Source organism: Plectropomus leopardus, chromosome 5 (genome assembly GCF_008729295.1).
Source record: "Plectropomus leopardus isolate mb chromosome 5, YSFRI_Pleo_2.0, whole genome shotgun sequence".
NCBI lineage: Eukaryota > Metazoa > Chordata > Actinopteri > Perciformes > Serranidae > Plectropomus > Plectropomus leopardus.
The window spans coordinates 10,259,180-10,286,561 of NC_056467.1; the positions used below are offsets into that span (position 1 = coordinate 10,259,180).

At 39.8% G+C, this 27,382-nt stretch overlaps 1 protein-coding gene across 2 annotated transcripts in view; it reads right to left on the bottom strand.

Annotated features, from left to right (window-relative positions):
• The window catches only part of brwd1 (bromodomain and WD repeat domain containing 1), a 29,431-nt gene extending 2,579 nt beyond the window's left edge, over positions 1 to 26,852 (bottom strand). The window contains exons 1-43 of one of the 2 annotated variants that reach the window (XM_042486272.1): positions 26,658 to 26,852; positions 26,485 to 26,543; positions 26,340 to 26,369; positions 26,090 to 26,149; positions 24,911 to 25,061; positions 24,580 to 24,678; positions 20,884 to 21,044; positions 20,396 to 20,617; positions 19,290 to 19,390; positions 17,436 to 17,506; positions 17,241 to 17,341; positions 17,050 to 17,090; positions 16,834 to 16,935; positions 14,407 to 14,560; positions 14,160 to 14,294; positions 13,014 to 13,142; positions 12,664 to 12,812; positions 12,333 to 12,409; positions 11,877 to 12,107; positions 11,513 to 11,696; positions 10,554 to 10,644; positions 10,081 to 10,203; positions 9,895 to 9,965; positions 9,376 to 9,622; positions 9,101 to 9,217; positions 8,597 to 8,704; positions 8,190 to 8,314; positions 7,759 to 7,841; positions 7,359 to 7,470; positions 6,807 to 6,868; positions 6,524 to 6,679; positions 5,556 to 5,676; positions 5,232 to 5,357; positions 5,035 to 5,101; positions 4,712 to 4,762; positions 4,343 to 4,468; positions 4,070 to 4,222; positions 3,185 to 3,345; positions 2,816 to 2,988; positions 2,430 to 2,555; positions 2,135 to 2,323; positions 1,044 to 1,373; positions 705 to 860 (exon numbers count right to left, since the gene is read on the bottom strand). In XM_042486272.1, coding sequence (XP_042342206.1) covers positions 705 to 860; positions 1,044 to 1,373; positions 2,135 to 2,323; positions 2,430 to 2,555; positions 2,816 to 2,988; positions 3,185 to 3,345; positions 4,070 to 4,222; positions 4,343 to 4,468; positions 4,712 to 4,762; positions 5,035 to 5,101; positions 5,232 to 5,357; positions 5,556 to 5,676; positions 6,524 to 6,679; positions 6,807 to 6,868; positions 7,359 to 7,470; positions 7,759 to 7,841; positions 8,190 to 8,314; positions 8,597 to 8,704; positions 9,101 to 9,217; positions 9,376 to 9,622; positions 9,895 to 9,965; positions 10,081 to 10,203; positions 10,554 to 10,644; positions 11,513 to 11,696; positions 11,877 to 12,107; positions 12,333 to 12,409; positions 12,664 to 12,812; positions 13,014 to 13,142; positions 14,160 to 14,294; positions 14,407 to 14,560; positions 16,834 to 16,935; positions 17,050 to 17,090; positions 17,241 to 17,341; positions 17,436 to 17,506; positions 19,290 to 19,390; positions 20,396 to 20,617; positions 20,884 to 21,044; positions 24,580 to 24,678; positions 24,911 to 25,061; positions 26,090 to 26,149; positions 26,340 to 26,369; positions 26,485 to 26,543; positions 26,658 to 26,694 — 5,368 coding nt within the window. In that variant the 5' untranslated portion in view covers positions 26,695 to 26,852. Of the gene's footprint in view, positions 1 to 704; positions 861 to 1,043; positions 1,374 to 2,134; positions 2,330 to 2,429; positions 2,556 to 2,815; positions 2,989 to 3,184; positions 3,346 to 4,069; positions 4,223 to 4,342; positions 4,469 to 4,711; positions 4,763 to 5,034; positions 5,102 to 5,231; positions 5,358 to 5,555; positions 5,677 to 6,523; positions 6,680 to 6,806; positions 6,869 to 7,358; positions 7,471 to 7,758; positions 7,842 to 8,189; positions 8,315 to 8,596; positions 8,705 to 9,100; positions 9,218 to 9,375; positions 9,623 to 9,894; positions 9,966 to 10,080; positions 10,204 to 10,553; positions 10,645 to 11,512; positions 11,697 to 11,876; positions 12,108 to 12,332; positions 12,410 to 12,663; positions 12,813 to 13,013; positions 13,143 to 14,159; positions 14,295 to 14,406; positions 14,561 to 16,833; positions 16,936 to 17,049; positions 17,091 to 17,240; positions 17,342 to 17,435; positions 17,507 to 19,289; positions 19,391 to 20,395; positions 20,618 to 20,883; positions 21,045 to 24,579; positions 24,679 to 24,910; positions 25,062 to 26,089; positions 26,150 to 26,339; positions 26,370 to 26,484; positions 26,544 to 26,657 lie in introns of both variants that reach the window. The other variant, XM_042486271.1, reaches the window with a different exon arrangement.
• Positions 26,853 to 27,382: the final 530 nt, after the last annotated feature.

Sequence of the window (27,382 nt, forward strand, 5' to 3'; positions counted from 1 at the left end):
AGAAAGGAGGGGAAAAATACAGGTGATTAGTAGCCGTACCATATCACTCACGATAATACCGCTATAATGTTCAGAGATCCCACACATTTTCACAGACGAAATTTCAAAATTTTCCCATTTCTTTTCAAGGATCTAAAATATTTACAGCTGCCCTGATGATGTCAGAAATTTGATAATCCAATGATTTCGTTTTTTCATTTATATTTTTAAAAAGGAAAAACGTCACTGAATTCCAAAACAAAAAAAACACGCCTTTTAAAAGTTTAGATTTCCGTAAAAAAATAAATAAATAAATAAAAAAACTCACAAAAAGAAAATCGCCATTTTATTTACATTTTAAATGCGTAATTTGCGGTGGATATTATTTTAACTATTTATATTTTATGCAGAATCTCAGTTACTATTTTTTCAAATGAGAGTTTTTGTTTCATTTTTGAGTATTTGTAGGCAAACTTACATTTATGTTCACATATACAACTATAGCACTTATTTTTGGTGCAAATATATGATTTTAAAATGCAATAAATAAATATTGTTTTCAGTATTTTGTCATATCAAAAAGAATATTATCTCAAAAATATTGTGATATTATTTAAGGGCCAAATCATCCAAACCTTACTGATTAGAGAAACTTTCATTGCAATTGAAATCAAGTGGCAAATAAAAATCAAATTCTGACATTAACCAGTGAGGACATTTCTCACCATTTCCCTTTGGCTTAGCAGCTTGTCTTGATGTCTTCTGTTTGTTGGACCTTGTGTCTCCATTCTGCCGATTCTGGGAGGAGGATGAAGCATCATTGTCATTGCCGTCCCCTTCGTCCTTCGATTCACTACCTGATTCCATCGTTTTCCGAGACGCTAGAAGACAAAAAAGGGCAGAATTTAGCAAAAATCTTTCCTAGCCCAAAACATAAATATTTTAAAGGACAAGATCTAGAAGCATTGTTTCTGTACATTTTGTTGTAATTCTTTCTGAATTTAAATGTCATGGCTAAAATTTAGGATTTCATGATAAAAATACTAAGAAGGGCATTTCTGTACCCCGTCTTGATGGCTCTTCATCAGACTCTGAGCTGCTCTGGATCACTGCGGTGCGTTTGCTGGTCCGCACTGAGTGGCGGAGGCGGCTGCTGCTCCTTCTTGGCTTCTCCTCCTCCTCCTCCTCCTCATAGTCCTCATCTGATGCTTCAAGTAGTTTTATCTTATTCACAGCTGCCCTCGCCGTCTTTCTCTTGAGTGACCTGCGAACCGTGATTTCCTCTTCCTCTTCCCTGTCGGAGCCCTGGGATGTGGCTCTGTCAGAGTCCTGCTGGTGACGTCTCTCCCTGCGAGACGACCTGCTGCTGTGGCCGTTCACCTCTGCTCTGCCCTCTGAAAACAAGCCACGAGGAAGGATGTTTAACATATTGGCTGGTAGGGCTGGACCCAAATATTCAGCTATTTGGGTATTCGTTAAATGGGTAGGCATTTGGTTTTCAGTTTAGGCATTCAGATATTCTTTTTTTCCTTTTTTGCAGACGACGAATGCTGTTTCAGTGTTTGTGATTCCGCTGCTGCGCCTGTCTGACTCACAGTGACGGGAATGATCATTTTACCCAGCAGTTTTATTAATCGGTTTATTGACTGAGTCGAACCATTTCAGTGTCAGTGTGAGCAGCAAACACGTAAGCCTCCCAGCTGTTCGTTGGGAGCGGAGCCCTTCCCTGCAGCACAGAGTAGGTGATTTTCAATATTTTCCATTATGAGGACTCTTATCATTTCAGGCGCACAACGAAATTTAACGGACTAATTTTTAATACCCGGACATAGATTATTGTATTGTACAGCTAAGTGTCACAACCGCTGTCATGCAGTCGGAGGCTAATAACACTCTGTGGTGCACAGTGTTTCTCTCTCCTGACAGAAAACTGTCGGGATGAGAACATGTTGCTCCCTCACTGCATGGGTGAAGCTGTGACATACCTGACAGTGAAGCCGTAAAGCGCACCGTCACTGTCTGTCGATACCCCGATACCGCCAACCAAAGCTCAGATAATTTGCTGTTGATTAATGTCGAAGCACCAAAGCCCAGGAAATGGTATTCTGGTGAGTTTTGCAATTAACTGCGCATAAGCCTAAGAAAAGTCGTTTACCTGTGCGCTTCCTGTCAGCACCAGCACTGTTTCTGGTCAGCCGCGTGCTTCTGCTAGTCTTACTCCTGCTGGGGTAACGACGCCGTGAAGGCTGGGAGGACACGCCTCCCTCCTCTCCATCTTCACCATCACTATCAAATTCCTCCTCCTCTTCTTCTTCGTCTTCATCCTCCTCTTCACTATCACTCTCTGCAACTGAAAATGACAAATAACAATTCCCATACACACAACTTAAGAATGCCCCAATAAAATCATAGTTTTTTGAACACATATGAATGAATGAATTCATTCTGACCTTTTTTCCTCTGCTTGGCACGGTTGCTTCTTGTAACTCTTGCTTTCTGTCTGAGTTGAGGGTGCCTTGAGGAACCAGGGCGTTTCTCCACCTCTGACTCACTCAGCTCACTCTCACTGTCAGACTCTGAAATAAATTACAAATAGATATTTCACTTCATTTGGCAGTCATCTTTATCCCATTCAACTTAAAATAAGTGCATTCAAACGCAACAGGACCAAAAGCCAGAGAACTGGAGATGCAACCCCTCCAAAGTATTTTCTAATTGCATGTTGGAGTGGGGTGCACAACACCAGCAACTGTACATAGTACAAGGACTATACATAAGTATCTCATACAACCCCACTTCAAAAATCCCCAACGATCACTTCAAATTTCTTTCGTACCTGGTGTTGATGAAGCAGCTTTGGAGCCGGAGTCGTCATCTGACGAGCTGTGACCTGAGCTGCTGCTTCGACTCCTCCTGACTCTTTCAGGGACAGACACTTTGGCTGAGGTAGATTTGGTCACTGACGTCGGCTCCACTTTTTCCTGAGTTTTTACAGCAGCTCTCTTATGACTTGAGAAAAAGAAGAATACAACTTTTTGTCAGACATTAACAGGTAACGTGCAACTGTGCCTTCAGATGCACCTGAAACCCTAAAAGTTCTGGCCTGCTCTGATTATTAACACCTGAATTCTTTCCAAACCTTTTATTTTTAAGCATTTGCACTGTATTAGTTCATGTTCAGAGGAAATGCATAAGTCAAACAGACCTTGATGTGGCGTTGGACTGATCCTGCTGCTGCATTTTCTTGCGGAACCGCTGACTGCGGCGGAGCCTGTCGCTGCTCTTGATGGCAGTTTTGTATTCAGATATGATTGCTCTGATGTGCTCCTCGAAGAAGGCAGAGAGCCGCAAGGTCATACTGTAAATCTACAATGGAGGAGAGAAGGGTGAGTCAGACAAGCTAAGACATAAACACCAATGTCAAAATATAGTTCCACAAAATATATATCTTTATGTTGCCGAGCAAAAAAAAAATCTTTTAGTTAGACATCTTGTATTGCTTAAACTGAATGGAAATGCCCTCCAAACTTTGAACATATATTAAAGACCTTACACATCATTTGAGATTAGAGAAAAGTCACTATTCCACAAAAGGGTGTTTTTCGACAACTGACCCAAATCTATGGTTTACTCATTTATTTGTATATTTAAAATTTTATTTTTGCATGTTTTTCTTATCACTCCCTCAGTGATTTGTTTTTTTATCTTTTTTGTCAAATAGTTTTTTTGTTTTAAATGTCTCACATAATACTTTTGTCACACATTTTTTTATTTTTTAATGTACGTCATTCTTTATGAAATCAATCTGGTTTGATTACTTAACGGTACAATAACAACGGGACACAGTTGAAGCAGAAACATGGGGACTATATTGTGTGTTATCCAGCTGTATCTGTTATTTATTGCAATTGTATGACTTACAATACCAGTAAAATGCCTTGAGCAAAATTATAATAAAAAAAAAACATGTGTAATGACTTAGTATTTCATTTCAAAATCTGTACCCAAAGATTTTCTTGGATGAACTCAGATCATTAAGCGTACATAATTGCTTTTTGACAGTTCTACAATATTTAATTACTCCGCTTACCTTGGAGCGTTTATTGGGTGTGTAGGCTTTAGCATTGGCAAATATTAGTCGGGTGTCTTTGCACAGCTCTACAGGATTTTCATAGCGGTCTTCCCCCAGGGTCCTTTTCACTGTGCCAAAGTCCATTGGTGTGTCAATGATGTCATGGTAGTCCTGGACAAGCACAAAACACGTGATTGAGACAAAGTCTAAATCATAACACTGAAAGACTAACTATAACCTGCTAATGCTTTTATGTTGACAGCATGCCCTTAGTCTGTTGTGGTAACTTACTGGATAGTTCTGAGGATCCACAGGCTGTCTGAACGGTTCTGAGTCTTCACACTCGAAAATGTAGTTGAGTAGATTCTTGCACTGTTCCTTCCAGGCGTCTCTGTCAGGCACCACCTCGACAGGACGCTGCAAATATCACAGAGAAGGAGAGGAATTTGTTGTGACGTGTAACATATGCCATCTGTTGCTTTTGAATTATTAATAGTTGATCTGCTACTAAATTCTACCAAAAATAGTTATGTGTTTCAGGGTGACAGTGATGATTTAACACACAGTTTAAACAAACAATGCTTAGCAAATCTTTGTACTTTCTTGTTTTAATATAATGTCAAAGTCCTTTGTATGTAACCTTGTATGTTATCCATTTACCTGACGCAGTCTGTGTCCAGAAGATGTTCCCGGTGCCTCTGTATCCTCTTCCTGTGGGCAGTAATCGAATTTGGATTACTTGAATGTGATTATTAACCAGATAACAATTACTTCTTTGAATGTGAAGGTGACCATAGATATATGGCTACAAATGGAAAACAAACTTCCTGAACATAAATTCAAAGAGCCTTTGTATGTTCACCTTTCCTTATTATCTCCCCTGTTTGCACATATTTGCAGGTCAAACTAAAAGTGGTTTGACATGGTGCAAGATAAACAAATACAATACTCATAACTTAAACTGTTTTCATTTTCAGACATACCTCATCATCATCATCCATTTCTTCAACAGCATTGTAAATCTCCATGATATCTGTGCAGCTTGGATTACTGAGAAAGAAGGAAAACATGTCAACTTAGTGTGCAGGACTGTTTATTTGAATGATACTTTGCTTGTAATCTGAATATCATTACATGATCCAGAATTTTCAAAAAACACTAATTGAGACATATAACGTACTTGACAAACTTCTGGAGGACATTTGTGATGATCTTTGCAGAGTGGGCTATCTTGCTCCTTGGCTCATTGAAAGTGCGGGCGTTATGTGCAATATACCTGGCATCCCAAATTAATGCTGAGAGGCGCCTGTGGATCATCGGAGATGAGTAAACACACACAGTGTTTTCACAAACAGTACAAAACATCAATATTTGAATTTAAACAGCTAAAGACATTTCAAGGACAGAGCTGGATCGACGGTCGAAAGTGCAAATCATTCTGTGCCTTTTCTTTGGCCTGCTTGCATTATTAAGCATGTGAAATGAGAAAACTGGCAGGACTGACCTGTAGAATCTGTTTATGAGTCGCAGTCTGATTGTGCCAAGGTCAGTGGGATAGGCGATCACAGTGCAGTAGGTGGGATACTGAACTAAGTCTACAGGACCAGAGAAGGGAGCTGCAATTTCTGTAGCAAAGACACAAAAATAGGTGGGTTAGTAGGACTGGGAGAAAATTCTTTCATGGTTAAAGGAACCCGTAGATACCCTGATGCAGGGTCAGAAAGAAGCAATCACCACCCAGGCAAATTGTTGGAAGTGGCAGGTAAGATCACCAGGCCATCTCCACTTTGGCAGACAGGGAAATACACAACAGAAAGGTACGATCAGTAAAGTTAGTGTATAGTGGGATAGTGCTACACATTTGCAACTGCTATTTAAAAGCAACACTCATGCCTGTAGAACCTTATGTGTTTTGACTGCTAGTAGTTAGAGTTCCCCAAATTCGACCCAATATCTATTAATAAAAATACACACACATACATACATACCTGTGGGTTACTTTAACTGTGTATACATTTTGTCTAAAGAAATAGCTTAGTGTGAAGTCAGTGTGTATTTAAGCAAAAGAGTGACAGTAAATGTACTCAGAGCAGACAGATATGCACCCAGAGCAGACAGATCTGCACCCAGAGCAGACAGATCTGCACCCAGAGCAGAAGAGAAATTTGCAATAAAGTTGTCAAGTCATCTGTATGAACTGAAATGTATTGATTGTTTATCTTTGCTGTAGGTGGGCACATTTATGTATGTATATTTATGTATGTCTAGGTGATCTAAGTGTTATTCCTTCATTTTGTGCCTATATTTTAAAAGTGGCAGATAACATTTCTGAGAGGCAGCCAAAAAAAACACTTGCCTGCCACAGTTACTGACAAGACCCTGCCCTGATGTGAGAGAACCGGGAACGGACATGAGAAGGAGTGTGAGTGTGAATGAAAGCAAGCAAAGGAGGGCCTGTGTTTGCATACACACCGACGGTGATGAGTTGGTCAATGCCGGCAACGATACGTTCACACTCCGCGTCCCTGCTCCTCTCCCCCCACTCCCCAGGCAGAGGCTTGTACATCAGCTCACTCATCTCTTCTGCAGTCACAGGAATGCCGCCGCCTTCTGTCTCTGGCTGCTGGGCTGCACAGCAGACACAGACTTGTTCAATATGCATTGAAACCTCATTAACCCCGCTTTGTAAAGGGACACCAGTACTATAGTTATATGTGGATGTGACAGCAATGAGCTACTAAGAAGTCTAAATTACCATCATCTGGAATCGGCTCCACATCCCAAGGACTCAGTTTCTCTGTCTCCCCGTTGTCCCATCTGGTGAAAACACAAAGTCAACAATCACACTTGTAACAATACTGAGGGCTACGTTTTTTGTTTTAGTTTAAATCAATACGATACAGTCATTAAAAAAAAGATGCTTTGGTTTTGTTTCAATTACAAACTTGTAATACATTTTACTGTCATAACAACAATGAAAGGACACTGTCATGTCGCTTAATAACCACCAGAGGACAGACAGACTAGTCTTAGACTGGCTAATTGGTGATACAGTACTGACTGTGTAAGTACATCTGAACATACTAAAATATTAAGATGAAACTTTTTACATCAAATGCAGTTTTGGGAAAGAAATACTTTGTATTAACTCTGTGTGGCAATCTTGAAAGGCAAACAATCTAAAAGTGTCAGCCACAAATGTAAACTCATTGCTGTCTGGTGTCCAAGCTTTGCTTCAAAATAGTGACAGTATCAAGCACCACATCCACCATATCTCCCTTTTATAACAACATGTGTGTTTTCCTACTTGACTTTGAAGCACTGGAAGAGACTGTCAGGGTATTCAGGCTGGTACGGTTCCTGACAGACAATCATCCCAAACCACCAGGCGTCGTCTATTACTGAACGGAACCGGTCGTCTGCACAGGAGAAAAAGATAACCAGTTACGGAGAAAGAGGGAAAAAATCCTCTGTATCCATTTAATGTTAAAGGCAGCAAGGATGAATCATTTGAAAGTTTGTATGTGAACAGCAACAAAACTTAATTAATTAGCACCTCCACTGAGAAGTAACAACACAGAAATTAAGAATAATCCCACCCGAGCCTCCTTTCTGTTGTTTTTAAAATGTATGAAACAGACTCACAGAGGATGATACTTGGTCCCAAAAGAAGAGATTAACATTCCTAACAATGTGCAAAAACTTACTTGGTTGCCAGTTTCTACGAAGCGCCTCGTCATAACTTTGCCTCAAAACAAGGAAATCGATGACATCTGGCATGTCGTGATACCTGAAGGAGAAATCAGTGTCAATTTAACTGGGAAATACAAGAAACATTCAAGACAGTCTGTGAAATAGATGATTAATTATACCGATGAATTATACAGATTTCATTAAAACAAACTATAGTACCAGAAATTCAGCCAGCATGTCAAAGCCAAAAGCAGATTTTAATACCCAAATGTTTGTAAGCATTGCTATCATAATCAAAACACCAAACCAACACTCAAATGTAGGCATTGACTATGATACATTTTGGAATTGTAACCTTCATAAGTATATATGTACGCTCAGTAGGAAATGCAACACAATGTTATGTGTTCTTAACAGAGTCTTTGAATCAATCTGAGCTGCTTACTTGACAGAAAACGACCTGTCTGATATTTTGCCAGTGCCGTGGTCGATCAGAGTCAGCTTCAAACAGCAAAGTGTTGGAGGACAGACTTCATATTTGATTCCGGTGATCTTCACAAACTCTTGGTCCTAGAAAATATACATCAGGGTTTTCATTTTAATTTGCATTTTGAGTAACACATTTTGACAACAAACAAAATATAATGGCTAGTTTGGGGGGAAATTCCTATGAAAAAAAAACAGGAGCTTTGTATCGAAGATTTCTTCTTACATTATAAATTGCCTCCATTTTCAGTGTTTTTTATGATGTCAGTCATGATTGTGTAAAAAAAGTTACTCAGAATTCAATGTTTTTTTCCAAACTCTTCTATGAAGAACAATTTATCATCTTCTTATTTGTATAAGTCTTACCCGCAGTTCCATTTTCTTCCAGGGCTGTTTGTCTAAGTTAATGGGATACAGCTCACTCCGGCTCACTGCCTCAACATATGCCTCGTGTCCCTGCCGAAAGTAGATCACCTGACAGACACAGAAAAATTCAGAGCTCAGAAAGTAACTTTTCTACATGATGAGAAACAGCATAGTGATCATGACGCGCTATTAAACCACCAAAACATTTGCCTAAAGTATTTAGACTACATCTATACAGTGACTTTATATTTAAGAACCATAAATACAGATTTCTAACATCTAAATAAATTATTGCCCAATCTTTACACATTGCAGCCTGCTTGACATGTTGAAACTGTCTGCACGAAATTTTTACAAAGAAATCTTATGGTTCAAATTTTCTGATGGATTCGTCTTCCATGTTATTAGATTTTTTACATTTTCTCTGCCCTTTGAACAACCCAAATAAAGAAATGTTTTCTCATGGTCCTCGAAAGTGCCTCTTGTAATGTCTGATGTACACACCTCATCCCCCATTTGGGGAACAAAAGGAGACTTCCTGGGAATGACATCAGTGATCCATGGTGAGGGTCTGAACTCGTTAGACACTTCTCTGTTGATGGAAGGTCGAACCTTTGGACGCTGATTGAAGCACCAAGACACACAACATTAAGCAAGTAAATATGAAAATGTTTCATCATGTGTCCCAAAATTCATTATTCTAACAGAGGCAAAGTCTGACAGTGATTAGGATTAGGTAGGATACTGGTTTCCTGTACGCACTGTGTTTAAGAACTCACCCTGGGCGACTTGTTCTTTGCTTTTTTAGACTTCTCTTTGCTTTTCTTGCCAGCTTTTTCCTCGCCAGTTTTTTCGTCATCATCACTCTGCTGCTGCTGCTTCTCCTCCTCTTCCTCATTCTCATCCTCCTCCTCTTCAGAGCTGCTGAGTCGGCGCCGCACTCGTTTCCGTGATGACAAGGGGGTGGAGGGCTGCAGGTTGATGCCAGCATCTGCCGTCCAGTCCGAGTACTCGCTGGACGTGTGGCTGTCCAAATAAAAGCAGTTGTGATTACAATTTTAAGTGACATATATGAAAATAGGCAACACAAAAACTTTGTTAAATGATTTGTTTTAACCTGCTTGGGGTACCAGATGGGTGGGGATTGCCACCTAAGACAACACAAAGGAGTAACACAAAGTTTTAACATAAAAGTCAATACTTATTTATATAATATATACACCTTTTATCTGGTACTCTAAACAAGTTCAAACAAATACTACTCCCAGATAGTATGTGACCCCTATAAAACATTATACCTTGAGCTGTCACTGTTCCACTCTTCCTCATCGTTGGAAGAATCCAAATCACTGCCATCCATTTCATTGTCCTAAATAGATTAAAAGTAAAAACATGAAACGGCTTAAAATCCCCCCATAAAAGAACCATGGGTGCTTGTAAATGACACTTTAATCAAAGTCATGGGATAGCAGAGAATGCAATACCTCAGAGTGTACCTCCGAGCTTGCAGTCTCCTCTCCCTCTTCACATGACAAGTCGATGTATTCCAGCGCGTCACTGCGGCCATGCGCTCGCTTTGTGGTGGGAGGCTCTTCATCTGAATCATCCTGAGGGGACAGATGGGGCTGACTCAACACCAGTGCAAAGATTTGGACAGAAATACTTGTGAACAGTGAAAAAAATCTGAAATATGCAGACAAATGTTTTCAATCTCTGATAATGAATCAATAAATAAACAATCCTACAGACAGCGTGGTGAAGATATTACACAGTATATATAGTATTTACACACCATTCAACACAATACCTGATGAATATGCTATTACATGCAAGTACTACACTTGCATGTAATAGCATGTTCAAATCATCAAATGATATTCAAATGATCACATACTGATCATTTTTCAAATTGCTGTTTAAATCTCTCTACGCTGAAGCTAAGGAAAAAGAAACCCACTCGACAACTGCTGTAGATAATGCGTCTTTTCTTTGCGTTGTACAGAGCCATCTCCTCATCTCCTCTGGATGTTCGAATCTCCTCCTGGTCCCTGAAAAAGCAATATGCACGATGTTTGAAATTTAAGAGAAACAGTAAAACAATTAGAACAAAATAAATGCTCTTATTCTCATCAGTAACGTGCACCACTCTCTGTCGCTTGATGGGTACATTTTTAGAAATAAAGTGATTTTTGACATGAATGTGTGAAATGTTGAATTCTGTTGAATAATATTTAAAATTTGAACTGACCTAAAAAGGGAGCAGGATTCTTTTCCATTTAGGTCATATTAAATATTCCATTATAAATAATTAGTGATTCCTCTAAGGAGTGTCACCTTTGAAACAGTCTAAAGCCTTTTTCACAAATGCATCGCATCCCTGAACTACCTAAACATTACCCGGTGGAGCTGCATGTGAGGACGCATATGTCAGAATCACATGGACTGGACATCTGACCGACTTTAACCCTGCCAGCTCCTTTGTACAAAGTCTGTGTAATGTCCAGTGGAGCCCATGTATGAATAAAGCAGGTCATTGTCCAGAGAATTCACAGTAAGCGGATGGGTGTACCGAGGACATTTCTATGTGACTGTCCCAAAACTGTAACAGAGTATCACAGTAGTATCACAAGTATCACACAAAGACGCCAACAAATAAATCGAACTGGGGAGATGACCAGTAGGTAAGGTCTGAATTAATTGTCATACAAATTCACGCAATGTTAGGAGACGTTTATGACTAAATTACAAATCCACTACAAAAAAAATACTATAATTTCTTCAATGTACTTTATGCATCATGACCTCATGTGAGAAAACGGCTAAATATAAAACACCACATAGAGTACACACATTTCCAGTAACCACCATCCCATGTCTTCAGCTGTGGATGGTAAATAATATTGCCATCTTATGTACCTGTAGCTGCTGGGTGCCACCTCAGGCACCACCACTCTGCGTCTCCAGGCCTGCAGGTCTCTCTCTGTGGCCATCTGGCTGCGAGGAGCATTCTGGTGCATCTGCCTCACACCCTCTACCTGTCCACTGCGGCGCAAACCCACATTAGGCGGTGACTGCACGTCTGCGCGATCATTCACAGACACTGTGATGAAGGAAAAATAACGAAGATGAACCTTGAAATAAGTTTGAATTTGTTTCATTTCAAGACATTTCGTGATGCTTTTAAAGCAAAAATATATAAATGTATCAAACACCTATCCTCCAACAGCTTACCAGATCAATATGTCAGCTAAAACGAATCAATCTGGTGGTGTATTAATACCTCTGCGTGGTGTGCTTGGTGCTGGTGCCAAGGCTGGGCCCTGTGCCTCCGCTTGTCCTTCAGGTCCTGGTCCAGCACCTGGAGCTGCTTCTGTCCCAAGCTGATTCTGACGGTCCTGCCGCTCCTGGAGATGACGGATGGCTTCGTCCAAAAGGCTGCTGCGTCTTGTCGCAACCTCATCGGGCTCTGCAGTCTGCTGGCTGATTACCTGCTCCACAACCTCGCCGTCACCTGAGCAGGTCATTAAATAAGGAGAGCATGAAAAAAATGGTAGAAGAGATTCACACTGGTCACGTAAATTAGCCTGTCAAGGCACTGTAACATAAAGATATGGTTCTTAAATCTAGTTGACTGACAAAGCCAAAGTAATTTTTATATCAAAAAGTAAATATTCCTCTGTAAACTAGCTGATTATGTTCAAATTAACGCCAGTGTGTGGTTGGTTTCCGTACTTACTGGTGGCTACATATCCCAGCTGAGGAACCAGATGCTCAGCAGCAATGTTCTCTCGACCTGGGACAAGACGCTGGTACCTGAAATTAGGAAAAGACATTTTAAAAATTTAAAACATTGCATGAGTCCATCAAGATATATTTTATATAGAATGCAGCTTGCCAATGGCTACTTGCTTTAAGTCAAACCAACATTTTTAACAGCACTATCCTACCTAATATTGTTGTTCATGGCTATGAGAAATTGCATGGACTGAAAATTCAAACCTCTGAGCCCGCAGGCAATGACTGAAGACTATATGACTGCTTTATAACTGAGAGAGGGTCATGTCTACCTTGGTGGATGAGGGTTTCCATCCACGTCCACCAAGAAGGGTGGGGGCATGAGATGGGGTGCTTGCTGTGTCTGTTCATCCAGCACAAAGCCGTTGGTGTCTCGGATCAGCGGTCGGTAGTCTGTGTGGAAGAACACCTGATCTGGAAGCTGTGTAGAGACCAGAGGAAAGAAGAACTTTAAGATATGGCTTCCTGCGGCTTTTGTTAACATTTTCTTTATCTGGAAAATGCAACACTGTGTATATCAAGTGAAAACAGTTACCCCTAAACATGGCATTACAGGATTTTTTTATCTAGCTACAGTTATCAGTTGTTTGTGTAAAGTGGGAGATGTGAAATGTAGCCTTGCCTTCTCATACGGCTTAGAACTGCCGAAGCCAAAGATGAGCAGATGGCCATGGGAGTCTGTGCAGGCAAAACGATGGCCATCGGGGGTGAATTTGCAGTCGAAAACGGCTCCATGACCCTGGCCTTCAATCTGGATGAGAAACACAAAATCAGTCAGGCAGGTCCGGAACTTGTCAGTTGATAGACAAACTTCAAGCCTGATGTTTTTTTCCCCTTCATAACCTTAAAGGCCTCATAGTAGTTCTTTAAAAAAACAAACCCATTCTGCTTCCTCCTCTTACTCACATTGTGCAGAGAGAAAAAAAAAACACAATAATTAGGCAGTAAGACTCAAGATCAATCGGCACACAAACAGATCGAAGGTGAAAAAACAAACAAAACGACTGTAAACAATGAAGTAGCCGATTGAGGATAAATGAGAAACAGCTCCAGGATGGTAAACACTTGAGGGCATACTGTGTGATGCTGAGGTAAACTGAAGACAAACACATACTAAACTAAGCCTGTTTTGTTACTGTGGTGTGTATTGTTTGTTCATGATGATGCAGAACTGTTTACCATCATTTAAATAGACTGCCCTCACAGTCAGGGTTCTTACAGAAGACCTAAAAAAATGTTTTAATGCCACTCAGAATTAAATTTTACAATGACCAAAACTGTGGAAAAATAAATGTGAACTAACATCGGTTACTTACAGTAAGGGACGATTTTACCCAAATGTTTAATTCAATATGAAATTTGATTTTTCTTATTTTTGGGTTCAAGTTAAAAAGTTAGGTGATTTAAAACTTTCTGAAATGGAATATGTGGAACACAATGAAACTATGTTAACATAATATGGTCATTTTCATTTGATTGGATGTCGTAAATGTCTATAAGTGTTGTTGGTTCTTCTATCTTTATATGCTTGACCTTAAATTCCGTAATAAAAAAATTAAATAGATATTACCAAATGTTTTGAGATTTTAGGATGCAACATCAGACAAAAATGGACAATAATATCCTTCTTCCCATGTCTGAGCATTTTTTAGACTTTTGAAAGACTGATTTAAGAAATTTTCATACCAAAAACACAGTATTTATAGATTATTGACTTGAATGTCTTAAGATTTATAGGAACCATGGATTGTGCTCGGTGTCAGTGTACCATGTTGAAGTAATGCTGTGTATTTGTCCCTCGTAACAGATCCCATATGAAGACATTCCCATCATGGCCGGCAGACAGGATGATCCTGGGGTCAAAAGGGTGCGGCTCCAGCACAAATACCTCAGCCTCATGGCCCTGAAAACAATGTTCAAGTTAGTCTCCGACTTTAAATTTACCATTTGTGAAGGCTGGTTGTGATATTCACTCTGCTCTATATTCTACTAAAAGAAACGCTGTGTACACTTACTTTAAGGATATGTAGCAGCTGTCCTGTGTAGGAGTTCCACACTTTGAGGAGATGGTTGTTAACAGCCGTGATGACTGTATTATCATGGCGATCCCACGCTACCATGGTAACTTTGGGTTTGAAGTAGCTTTCCTCTTCACTCATTGGTTCAACACTGAGAGAAAAAAACATACATCAAATAAGAAAGTACACACACTGCATACATGTTGCCCCTCTCAAAATACACTAATAGTGATACAGTTGATTAATTGAACACAAATGACAATGAAGTAACTAGTAGCTTGTATCTGATGCTTTAATTCTATAAATAAAGTCACAAAGTTCTCCTTTGTTTCTGATGCAAAATGTTTGTTGCTCCCTTTCACAGCATTGTTTTTAGTACTTCCCTTTTCTCTTTCACAAATCTCTGACATTAAACAGACTGGGTGCATTTAGTGCAATCTAAGTGTGACTTCCTAAGCATGTGATGCTAACTTAACACATAGTTCCAAATTCAATACACGTACTGAAAATGGTTAGATAACCATTCTGAAAATTGTCCTTGTACTTCAGTTATCAAATGTTACTTATGAAAGGCAGTGAAAATGCTTTTGGTGAGCCAATTACAAAATCTGCCAATGGAGAATCTTTCTAGTTCCTCTCAGAATAGACTGATAAGCTGCGGTTGGTAAACACAAATATTTTTAAGGTAGCTTAAAAGTATGGGTAGCCTAATATCTATATTTTAGTGATGTACTGCATTGGCACATAAACATTCTGTACAGACAGTGGTCTGTATGACTGACAGTGAAATAAGGCCTGAATGTTTTGAGTCATTCCAAATTTGACACTTCACACTTCTAACTTTGCTACATAGCTACAATCTTAAGGACCAAAAAATCAGCCACCATATGATTGTGCCCATCAAGCATGACTGTGTGATGGTGAACAGGGAGTACAAATGAAATGTCTGACCTCATCATTTCCCAGTGACATCACCCTCCTCAGATTAAATGTACTGTAGTTAGTCTCATGTTTTAGCAGGCACACTGCCATTTGTTATTAACCTACAATTCAGCAACAAGGTCAGAAGAGGACTACACATCTTGTCACATGAAACAAATGTAAAGCTAGTATACCTAATTCTAATAAGAAATTTAAAGGTAAGTTTGGGTGGTTATTGATGTGTTTGTAGAAGTAACAGCAAAATCGGTGGACAAATGTAGTATTTAGCAATATTCCTTACATCAGTAGGCAACGTTTTTCTGCTATCAGAAATCATTATTAAGAAGTAATAATGCCGCATGTCAAAGTAATCATCTTTGACAAGATCTCTAACAACTGTGTGAAGGCTGTGCTAAGACTTATACAATCTGACAACTGAACAAATAAAACATTCGGTAGATGGATTCCTCAGCTGACATCAGCAGCACCTGGTTTACTTGTACATGCTCCAACAGCTCTTTGATGCAGCCAAGGGAGCAAATGACTGCACTTAATTTAGCAAATCATCCAGATACTTTTTTTTTTTTATTTACAGCTAATGAGAATCTTGTTCTTGCATATCCTTTTGGTTATACAGTACAGTAAATCTTTGCCTCACCAGTTCTTCTTCTGAGAAACGCAAACGAAGAAGACACATCAAAGTAATCTACACAAAGAATCCAGACTGGTTTACAGGACTGGGGAAAAATTACGACACCAGCACCAATACCAGTACCCTTAAAAATGATACAGAGTAGTTCCTACGATACACATGGTGAGTGACGCGTAGTATAGCCGTACTTTCAAACGTTTTGGTGGCATCTCAGCACACTGAACTGCTAACTCTATCAAATAAACAGAGCTCGACTTCACCACACCACAGACTGTATGAGGTGTGGGGCGCCTGGCCCATGGAATAAGGGAATATCCTTGCTGCAGCGGCCATGGGTTCACTTCCAGCTCATTGCCCTTTGCACCTCTCTCCTCCCCTTTTTATGTTTATATACTATCCTATCAAATGAATGCAAAAAAGCCCCAAAAATCTTTTAAAAAAAGACCATGGGTTGTAGCTGCTGCTGGACTGTGAGCTCAGCGCCAACACACACTGACAGGGCTAATTTATAACACCCCACAGTTATTAACGGGTTAAATGATGGACTCAGGCCATTTAAGCGAAAGTGTGAGTTTATTAGGACTGTTTAACAGCTCTGTGCTGGATGTTCGCAGCAGCTGCTGCTGTGTTAGCTTGTGCTAACAGGGCAGATAGATAGGATTTATGGTCATTTAAGTTTGTCAGAGGAGAGCAGCTCCGGAGACAGCAGCAACAGAAAGTTTGCTGATCCGGCAGGGATGAGATTCAATACAATACAATACTTGGTACTAGGTTATTTTAGTTGATACCTTAAAAGGTATCGAGCACCGATACCCAGCTTTACTGGCCTTCAACAACAAAGTGCTCCTTACCCTGGAAGAGTGGCAGACATGTTGAGCAGGATGCACCTCCACTGCTGCCGTAAATGGAGCTTCCAGATTCGTGCTGTTCCGTCTCGACTTCCACTCACAAACCTGAGACAAGACAAGAACCAAACACCTTGCATCATCACTTCATACGCAGTTAAATTTATTCAGTATATTTACTATAAAAATGTATGTTGACTAAGTATGCTTATTGTTCTATACCTTTCACTTGAGTGGCAAAACTGGATACTATCAACTTTGTCCTGGACAGTGAGCAGAAATATGGATCATTAGTAATCATTGGTAACCGCTCAATGTTAACTCAGTTGAACCAGATTTTACAGCTGAAAGTCAACATTTTCTCTCTTCGCAACATGTTGCACATCAGATGAGGCTTTTGAGAGGGTTCTCACCGTGTGCTCATGGAGCTCTGATATCTTTTCTGGACTCCCGCCTCCCAAGTAATATATCCTGATGACATCATCAGTACTTCCTGTTGCTAAGAACATCCCGCCTGAAAAAAACAAACAGAAATTAACCTTTATGTATGTTATAACTTTACGCTTGGCTGGATGATACCACCGAGTCTACCTAAAGTGACTAATTACCTGGACTGAATGAGGAACACACTGTCTGAACTCCTGGCCTCGGCCGCTCTGTAAATTTATGTGGCCGATCACTTGAAGGACAGAAGAGAAAATGTTAATGATTTTATACAAAACATAACAAGTAACTATATTTTACAGACAGAAAAAGTGCATTTTACTGACACAAAAAAGTACATGGTTAAAACCCCACAATAATTGGTTATGGGAAGTATTTATACTCTAAATCTATAAAAAGACACGTTGCAATCAAATATATTTGTTTCTTAAATTGTAAGTAGTTATCTTGAGGATTGCCCATTTGCAACCATCACTTTAACATAAATGTACAGTAGTACAGGTCCTGATTTTTTAGCTAGTTTTTCCTTGTTGCCCATCCTTGAGTCAAACAGTCAAACATTTCATCTAATCTAACTGGCATTTCAACTTTAGGACGACGGATATGATTTAGAGTCAGGTAAGATACTCGTTTATTCATCCTATGTCAAAAAAGACTCATCAATACACTTTGACGATAACAAACACCACTTAATTTAATTTAGGCTTCTCTTAGTATCTTATTAGTTTAACTACTTTATATTTTTACCTGGTTGCTTATACAACTAGATGTGAGAATAAGATGAAATAAAACTTCATTTATCCTGAAGTTTATCCAGTATTTTAACTGCTGAAATGCTGCTATATTAATTGGCTGTAGCATCAATGTTGTAGCCCATGTTGGGACAGAAAAAAAAAAAAGACAAAAGCCAATCCAGCCTGGCTCGCCTTCCAGTGTTTGCTTTAAGCCTATTGCTGATCCCCAAAAAAACTGCCATATCCAACGACCATTTATAGGCCACAGTTTAGCATGTTCAATGGTATGCTAATGGCCTTGTTAGCTTAACTGATTTACAATCAAACTAAACTGTTTCCCTCAAATGGTAAATGGTAAAATGGACTGCACTTGTATAGCACATTTTCTAGTCTTTTTGACCACTCAAAGTGCTTTCACAGGACATGTCACACTCACCCATTCACACACACACAGTCACACAGTGGTGGCCGAGGCTACCGTACAAGGTGCCACCTACTAGGTAGTAACCATTCATACGAATGTACACTCCGATGACGCAGCATTGGGAGCAATTTGGGGTTCAGTATCTTGCCCAAGGATACTTTGACATGTTGCCCGGAGGAGCCGGGGATCGAAGCGCTGACCTTCCAATTAGAGGACGAGCCACTCTTCCTCTGGTAGAGTTATCAGCTGTGTGAATGTGTCCTTTGAATCCATAAAACACTGTTCTCAATCTTTTTCCTTTATAAGAGCTTTGAAAAATTACCTAATAATTTCCTTGTTATTGACCACATGAAACACGTGAGAAAAACACACTTGAACACATATCAATGCAAGTATTATAATGTGTTTTTTACTTTCTGCACATGGTTCTCAGCATGGAAATGGGCAACCTGGCAGCTAGCTGTTAATGGTTCTAGCTCCTTAAACAGCGATAAACAACGGCAAAAATGCTGACAGAGTTAACGGTGTTAACCAGCGGGAAACTGAGGGTGAGCGCTACACTTCAACGCCACTGCCGTAGCAGCAGTAGCCGCTGTATGAGCGCTCTTCAAACTGGCAATAAGCAAGCCAGTGAGATACACACAAGGACTAACATGCTTGTGCTGCAAGACCGGCTTTACACAACAAATCACAGAGAAGCTTGGATTACAACACACACAAAGGTGGAGTGACTTCATTCTCTGCTCAGGATGACATTATTCTACTATATCTTTACATAGCAAATAGTATTTGTACCAGTTTGTACAGTATTTGTGAACCATTTCATACACACTAATATGGCCTTTTAAAGCAGCACTCACCTGAAGTTGATGTTGTTGACATCCCACTGCCAGAAGCAGACAGTAGCATCAGTTCCAGTGGACAGCATGTAACGTTTTGAGCCCTTGGCAAACGGTGAGAACTGAAAACACAAAACATCCCAACACACAGATCAGGCACCTGAATCACTAAGATTCTACTGCAATTAAGACATTCTACATGTAGGATTAAAGATTAACACACACACACACACACACACACACACACACACACACACACACACACACACACACAGAACCACACGCACACGCACACACACACACACACACACACACACACACACACACACACAGACACACACACACACAGTACTGGTGATTGGCAACCAGACCAGAACATTGACAACAGTAACAGAAACAGTAAGTATGTTCCATCCACACAGCATCATGTGCAAAATTGTCCTTCCACTTAGTTAAGGCAAGTTGTCATAGCAATAAAGACAAGATGCAATGAAGGCTGGTGGAAATGTATTTTTAGTATAAAACAAGACTTTTCCAGTCCTGCTACCACCTCCTCTTCTTGTTTTATTTCAGTAGCAAAGCAGCAAAAACATATACTGCCAACCAAAGTTTTGCTTCACCGTAAAAACTACGGCCAGGTATTTACTAACTTGATTTCTGCTTTTTTTCAATCCCATGAAAGTTATCAGCAGTAGTTGATGGAAGCAGACACAAAATCAAATCAAGTCTAAAGACTTTTTTCTTTCTTTTTGTTACTTAAAACTTCAATGTGAACATACGTTGTAAGACTTACATCCCAGAAACAGTATTGCATTATGAGGTTGACTACAATAAAAGTATCTCACCACGTAATTATGAGTGCTAGTATGACTGCAAATATTCGAAATATAAAGAGGTATTCGTGATTCCTCGTCCTTTGCTGTGATAGCAGTCATTTATCTACAATTACTTGATTTTTGCTGAGGTCATGCAGATAATTTAGCATGCCCAGAGTAAGGGGATGGTAGGAATCTCAGTCAAATGATGATGCATTTCTTAAAAAGGAACCTGCTCTAATTTGTCTTTTAAATACAGCGCAGCCCCATTCTTAAAATTCCAGTATATTATCATGACAGAGATCAATTTACCTGTAGGGAGGTAATGGATCCACTGTGCCCCTGCAGCACAGCAACAGGGGCACAGGTACGAAGGCACCACACACGGATGGTCTTGTCACAGCTTCCTGCGGCAATTAGTGTGTTCTCATAATTAACCGCCAAGTCTGTGATCTCTGCAGAGTGTCCTCGCAACGTCGAATGAAGCCTTCCATCAAATGAAGACCAAATCTTCACCAAACAGTCATCCGAGCCCTGACAAAGAAAAATACCAACTTTTATTTTAATATTTCACTTTAGTATACATAAGAACACAACTGTGTTGTTTAGTGTGGATGGCGGCCTGGACTCAGCTGAATGTCAAATTCATAAATGTGAAGTATTAAAAATGCAATGTTTTTCCACTGTGTTAATCACTGATTCAGAAGAGCAAAAATAAAACTAAAAATCACGGTCATCACCACACATTACATATGGGTTTATTTTTGAACAGGGGGATAGGTTGACAAGTTCCATCTTACTGTGAAGATCCTGAGACCGGTGCGATCAAATGCGATACAGTACACAGCAGACAGATGCCCCAGGATCCGCCTGTGCAGCCGCATGTGTTCATAGTTACTGACAGGATTGATGGAGCTGAAGCGCTGCACTCCCGTCAGCTCTCTCCCTCGATGGACCTTCACTGTTGATGATAAGATGCCAATCATCAGAATATTAGACTGTCCTGAAATTACAGGGTCGTAATGAGACTGGGATGCGGCAGGCACGGGATACATTTACTCTAAAGTGGGCAGAAGGGTTAAACACAATACAAAATCAGGTATGTTAAGCCTAAAGCCTGAGTTTGGCTCTTATTTAACCTGGCTGCTACACACCTTGACCAACTTATGTGCAGAGTTTTGGATGGAAAGAAAGTTTCTCTTTAAAGGGAGACTGAGTAACTTATTAGATTTGCTGGCTTTTCCTTTTTTAGATTATGTTTTGGTCTTTTTTCCTTTATTAGATAGTATACTGAAGGTAGACAGGAAAGAGGTGAGAGAGAGGGATGGGACAAAATGCAATTAAGGTGTCTGAGTCAAACTCTGCCACCGTTAAGGAATCAGCTTACATGCGGCGCACACTTTTCCAGTGAGTTACCTGGGCGCACCCGGTTGACTTTTCCTAACAATATTATGCTTGAGTGATAAAATCCGCAGCTGATGGATTACATTAAATGTACAAACTTGTTGATCTATATGTTAGTATTGCCACTGAAGAATACCAAGCACTACAGCAGCGTGAGCTATAGGCATCACGTCACCACAGGAACCTGCATGCATTCAGTTGGTGATGCAGAAAATCTGAGTACCAATACTGTATGCCGCTATCTGCAAGGCTGTCCCTGCTTTAGCTGAACCACTGAATGTTTGTAGAATTCTGGCCATTTGTCCACGCTAGCTCTAAAAGAAGTCTTCTATAAAACCAAAGGTAGCATACAATAATAGTTCGCTATTTTGTTATTCAGTGTGACGTTACTTGCATATGAAATGCAGCATAATACCATCAAATGAAACCAAACCACTTTGGATTATGTTTTTATGCTTGGTCCTGATTTGTCCAACAAGTGCGTTTTACACTGCTGATTTTGCAGCCAACTGAATAGACTGGAAAGTAGATCAGTCTATTGGTATTCATCACTAATAACATTTAATCAATAGAAAAGACTTTGCTTTGATTTGAAACTTGAGTGATTTCCATGAATCCTTCATTATGGGACAGTGTCAGACCTAACTGCAGTTGTTACTGACTATGTTTAAATCTGCTGCAGTATTAAGTTAAAAGTTTAAGAGCTGTAGAATGTGCGATTGTCACATTAGAAAAATAAATAGTGGTGAAATAAATATATTGACATATGAATTCACACAATTAGCAATTTTCTGACAGCATTCCTACCTTAATGTAATTGAAGCAACAGTGTTACTTTTTGCTGTAGTACTTTTTCAAAGACAGAAGTAGGCAGTATGCAATCGATTCATTTTGTTCAGCAAGAGTCAAATGACGTGCCAAACGAAAGTTTATTGGCACTCGCACACAACGTGAAGAAAGACTGGGTTTGCAAAGACAATTGATATTAACTGTTGTGATGGTACCTGTTCTCTCTGATTGGGGCTTTAGGCTTTGTCGAGTCAGCTACGGCAAGAAAAGCTTGGCTCTCTTGAATTTGCTTCATGGTACACACCTCAGGAGAAGAGGGGTGTTTATCATCATTGGATGATATTAAATTCAGAAAAATACAAAATGCTGTTGCCGTTGGACTTCAACAAGCATATAAATGCATTGTATCCAAAATACCCTGTGACTCAGCACCAAATTCAGTTGGAGGTACAAACTTAACTAAAACCTAACTAACTTTCTCACTTTCTTTTTATACTTTTCGTGTCAGTTATAAACATTTGATTTAAGCATCATCAGCATGAAAGAAAAATGCAATCCCAATCTCTAAACAATAACAATATCACTGCTGCTCGAAAGTCTGATACATCTGGTTTGTATCAGTTGCTATGGAAAATGACAAAATATCAGAGAAACAAGAACACCATCCAAAATGTTTTCATCTGCTTTAAGTTCTCACTGCAGAAGTTGTTTGTTCATCAACATTTGAGTAACTTCAACAGCATTTCTTTAAATAAGCAGAAAATCAAAATAGCCAACATGTTATTATAAATTAGTATATATTAGTATTTTCTGTGAGGAAAGACAGGTTTTAAACAGAAGACACTGACGCAAACAGGCCTCATGAGATTTTTTTGCAGCAGTATGCAGAAGACAAATGTCTCAGCAAATCAGAATTGTTGAAAAATCGTGAAGAATTGGGCGTGTCAAGCTTTGATAAAATACTGATTCCTAGCTTCTCAGCATTTATACTTGCCAGGGAGCTCCTCTTGTCATAGTAAATGTTCCCTATTGTGCTAAAAACCCTCCCACTTAGGACAGAGGAGGGTGGAGGAGTATTCTGTTTGAGTTATGGTGGAACTATAGAGTGGAACATTCCCCAAAATGTCAGGAAGCACCACAGCTACAGAACAGTCCCTAAGTAAGCCGGTTTTGTTGTGATCTTTGCAAATTTACATATTGTTCTGCTTGTTGGGAGTTGGAAGGAATCAAACATCAGATATTAGTTTATTCTTTCAACAACAACCAAGCTTGAAACACACTACGCCTGAATTCACGCAGCGTCACCTCTTGTCCGCCTGACACCTGGCGCAGGAGGAGAGAGAGGGGAGACGCTGGCCTGACAGCCGCTTACGGCGGTGTTCCATGGTTACTGAGAGCAGCGAGCATGGAAATACATGACAATATATTTCCTCCTTGTTCCCCGATGTCCTAAATAAGTCGCTGTATGTGTCTCTTGCTGCTTTTTAAAAATAACGCAGCTGAGAGGGTCCAAAAAGCCGCTAAATAGCCATATAGTTGGCACATTAGTAGTCCTCTCCTTCCATCACCCTGGGACCTTAGATCGTCTTGTTTCTTTGCAAAATGATGGAGCCATTGTTTATCAACTTCACAGTATGTATATCAATGTCGCTTACTGCGAAAACACACATGACTGACTGTGCTCCACCGTGCGCTCCGCTGTGATGCTCTCTGCTACATGTACTTCAGAGTGCTATGGGTAGTGTAAACAATTAAGTTAGAGTGCAATCTGCTGGACAAACTATATAATGAAACCATTTCTAAACCACCCAAGCATTGTTTTCTGCATTATATGGTCTGAAAAAAGTTTATGGCGCATATCGGAAAAAACTACACGCTGATGCAGATACGCTCCCATATGTCTGTGAAAGGCTCATATCAGCCGCTAATATCGGTGGACTGACAAATCGGTTGGGCTCTAATTGTGATCAATATAAAACTTTCATATCAATAACAACAAGCATTGCGATGTAAAAGACTGCATCAAGGTGACCTATCTGGAAGCCCATCAAACTGTTACTTGACAGCAATAGCCTGACAAAAAGTCTTCAACTAAAATTTGGACAGTCAGGCAGAATAGGAATATACAGTGCTTTATAATGTGGAAAGTGTATAACCTCAGTCTTTTATGATTGAATAAGGATTTGAACACTGCTTTGCTATATAATGCCAAGAACATGTACCATTGCCCAGCAGATCCATTTTGATCAATATGTTTTTCAAAAATACACAATAAAAGCATTATTGAGTGAGGCCAGACCTACCTAGGTGTGAAGGTTTCTTGCAGTTCAAAGGCCTCTCTGGTGGTCTGCCCCGGTGAAGGGCTGCATATGATGAAGCGTTAAACCGCACATTGTCGCAGTCTGAAAAACAAAACAAATGGTTCACAGAGTGATTCAGCTGATTACCAGCTGGATGTGGCTAGAGAACAGTATCAGTTCTGGCAACTGCCCAAACCAAGAAACTATTCAGATTTTTATATAATGTAAAGCTTATTGGTGCAAGAGGCATGAAGAATCCCCGTTACATAGACAGTATGGAGAAAAAGCTTTTAGGCCGCAGAAAAACTTAAGAGTCATCTTGACAGTTGTGTACCTTTTCGGGTCCTAAGCATTGACTGCTGTCCAGACCCCAAGAGAGAGTGTACACCTGGGACACACGATGGCACCTCTTGGTCAAGAATTGGTCCAATCTGCTTACATATCTGTAGCAAATGGTCTGGAGCAATATGTCTGTTGGCTGCAACCTGTCAGTGCAAACAAAGACATGGCACTACATACAGATCACTGCTGAAACAACAAATCTGATAAATGATAAGGAGACTAAAATGCCAAACAACTATAAAAAATATAACATGCTGCTCATGTTTGGTATATATTATTTTAACCTGAATGTGTTAGCTGGCTGTTGGCTTCAGAGGGTTGCTAAAACAAGATAAGCAATTTGAAGATGTCACCTTGGGCTGGCAGAGCTTGTGATCGATATCCATGTTTTCTGATATTTTTATGGAATGAATCAGCAAAATTATCAGATTCATAAATCAAAATAGCTGTCAGACACTCTAATAAGAGTTGATTTTTTGTGGGATTTTACTTAATGTGGAACCTGGTCTGAATTGATTTCATACATAAAAACCAGCAACCAAGAAACAATATCTATGTTGTATATTGCTTTATTTGATAAATGTAAATGTAAATAATGCAAATGTGAAATTTACTATATTTATGATAAAGAGGGTAATTTATCTATATGTAGTATTCGAGAGACTGCAGACTACTTTAACAGTTTTGTCAGAATAAATGTCTGACAGGGTTGGTGGGTTCATGTGCTTCTCAACACATATTCAGAGAGGCGTGGCTTCTTATGCAAAACTTTCTCTTATTATGGACCAATCACAGCGCAGGTCACATGCAAAATAACGCAGAAACAACGTATCTCGGTCTCTGATTGGCTGGTGGAGCCGTCTCGACGTAGCAAGAAGCCCGAACAACCCACCCTTTCTGCAGTACAACAGTCGGGGCTAAATAATATTAAACCCTCTATCCAAATACAGTTTTCTGAGCGACTGCACAATTCACCCTGACAAATTAAGTTAGTGGGAACGAGGTGTGTCAGTGTCAGTCACCCCAGCTCAAGAAAATACAACAGTAGTCCGGCAGGAAAAAGAACAAAGACCGTAAACAAGCACGGAGCATGGACACGGAGCACCCCTGTCACAAGACAATAACAAGCGCCGACAATGAACTTAACGAAAGATATGAAGTTAAATCTCACCACATCTTCATATGTTCTCGGGTGCTCGTTTCCCAGCCAGTCCAATCTCCCGGGTAAGAGCTGTGGAAAACAAACAGCCACAGTAAACACCAGCACACATTAAGCTAGTCAAAAAAAAACGGGTGATGTCAAAGGAGTGAGACAGGGGTATTAAAAAGTCGACTGAGTGAGACAAGTTTTATGCCCAGACTCAGTCAAAATCACCGCAAACTAGCAGATAACAAGCAGCAGAGGCAGCGGGGATACACACCTGATATTCCTCTAGTTCGCTCGCCAGGACCTGCGGTGGATTAAAAGAGGCGATTCAGATTAGATTGATTAACTCTATTATAAACTAGCTGGTCAACTATTTTGAAATACCGCACACTGTACTAGTCAAAAGCACACCAGCTCACCTCAGCCGCTCTCCGACATGGACCCGTTGTTAGAAAACGAGAAATCAAGTAATAGAGCTCTGAAATGAAACGGCGATGAAATAAACCGTTAAAAAAAGCAGTTGGGATATCAATTAGCACGAGCGATATCGTTGTAAATTAAGCTATCAATTGGGTTTACTTGTGCTGCTTACCCGACTCAAGGAGCGAAATGTTCCGATTTTTGGCCATTGAATCAGCCGTGATTGGAGAGGCGAAGCGAATTTTAGTATAACTTTATGACTACAGAGAATAGGATATATTTATTTAATTTCGGTTACACAGCTCTGACCCCCTCCACGGTTGCTCCCGCTTTCTATTCAGCCTGTTTGCAGTCGCCATTGGAAGGATGAGGCCCCAGCGATACGACTTACTTCCGCCACAGCGGAGTAACACAGGAAAAAGGGGGTGGGGAGGAGCACTTTCAACAAAAGACGAAAGTGTACGTTAGCCTGCCGGTTAGCCACATTTGCACTATTTTATGGAAGTCAAGCATTTATAGAATTCCTAAAACATACCTGTAAAAAATAAAATCAAATAAAAATAAACATAAATTTAATTTTAAATTACACACAACGCTGTGATCAAACGGCCACCCCTTTTTTTCTCATCAAGGTCGTGAGTTCTGTACATGACGTCATAAGTAATGGTTGCCAATTTCCTTTGCCAATTTCTTGATTGATAAGTTAGATTTATTAAAGATACATTCCTGCCCATTAAGTAACAATATGGTACACTTATTTTTCTCAATGTGTACATGTGATGATCTTTTGGATTAATATTTCTGTTGGATCTCCAAAAATATTTTGGCAAGAACATTTCACTCAAAGAACTGGATTTGTTTGTAATATTCATAAATCCAAAGTTATCTAAGAATGAG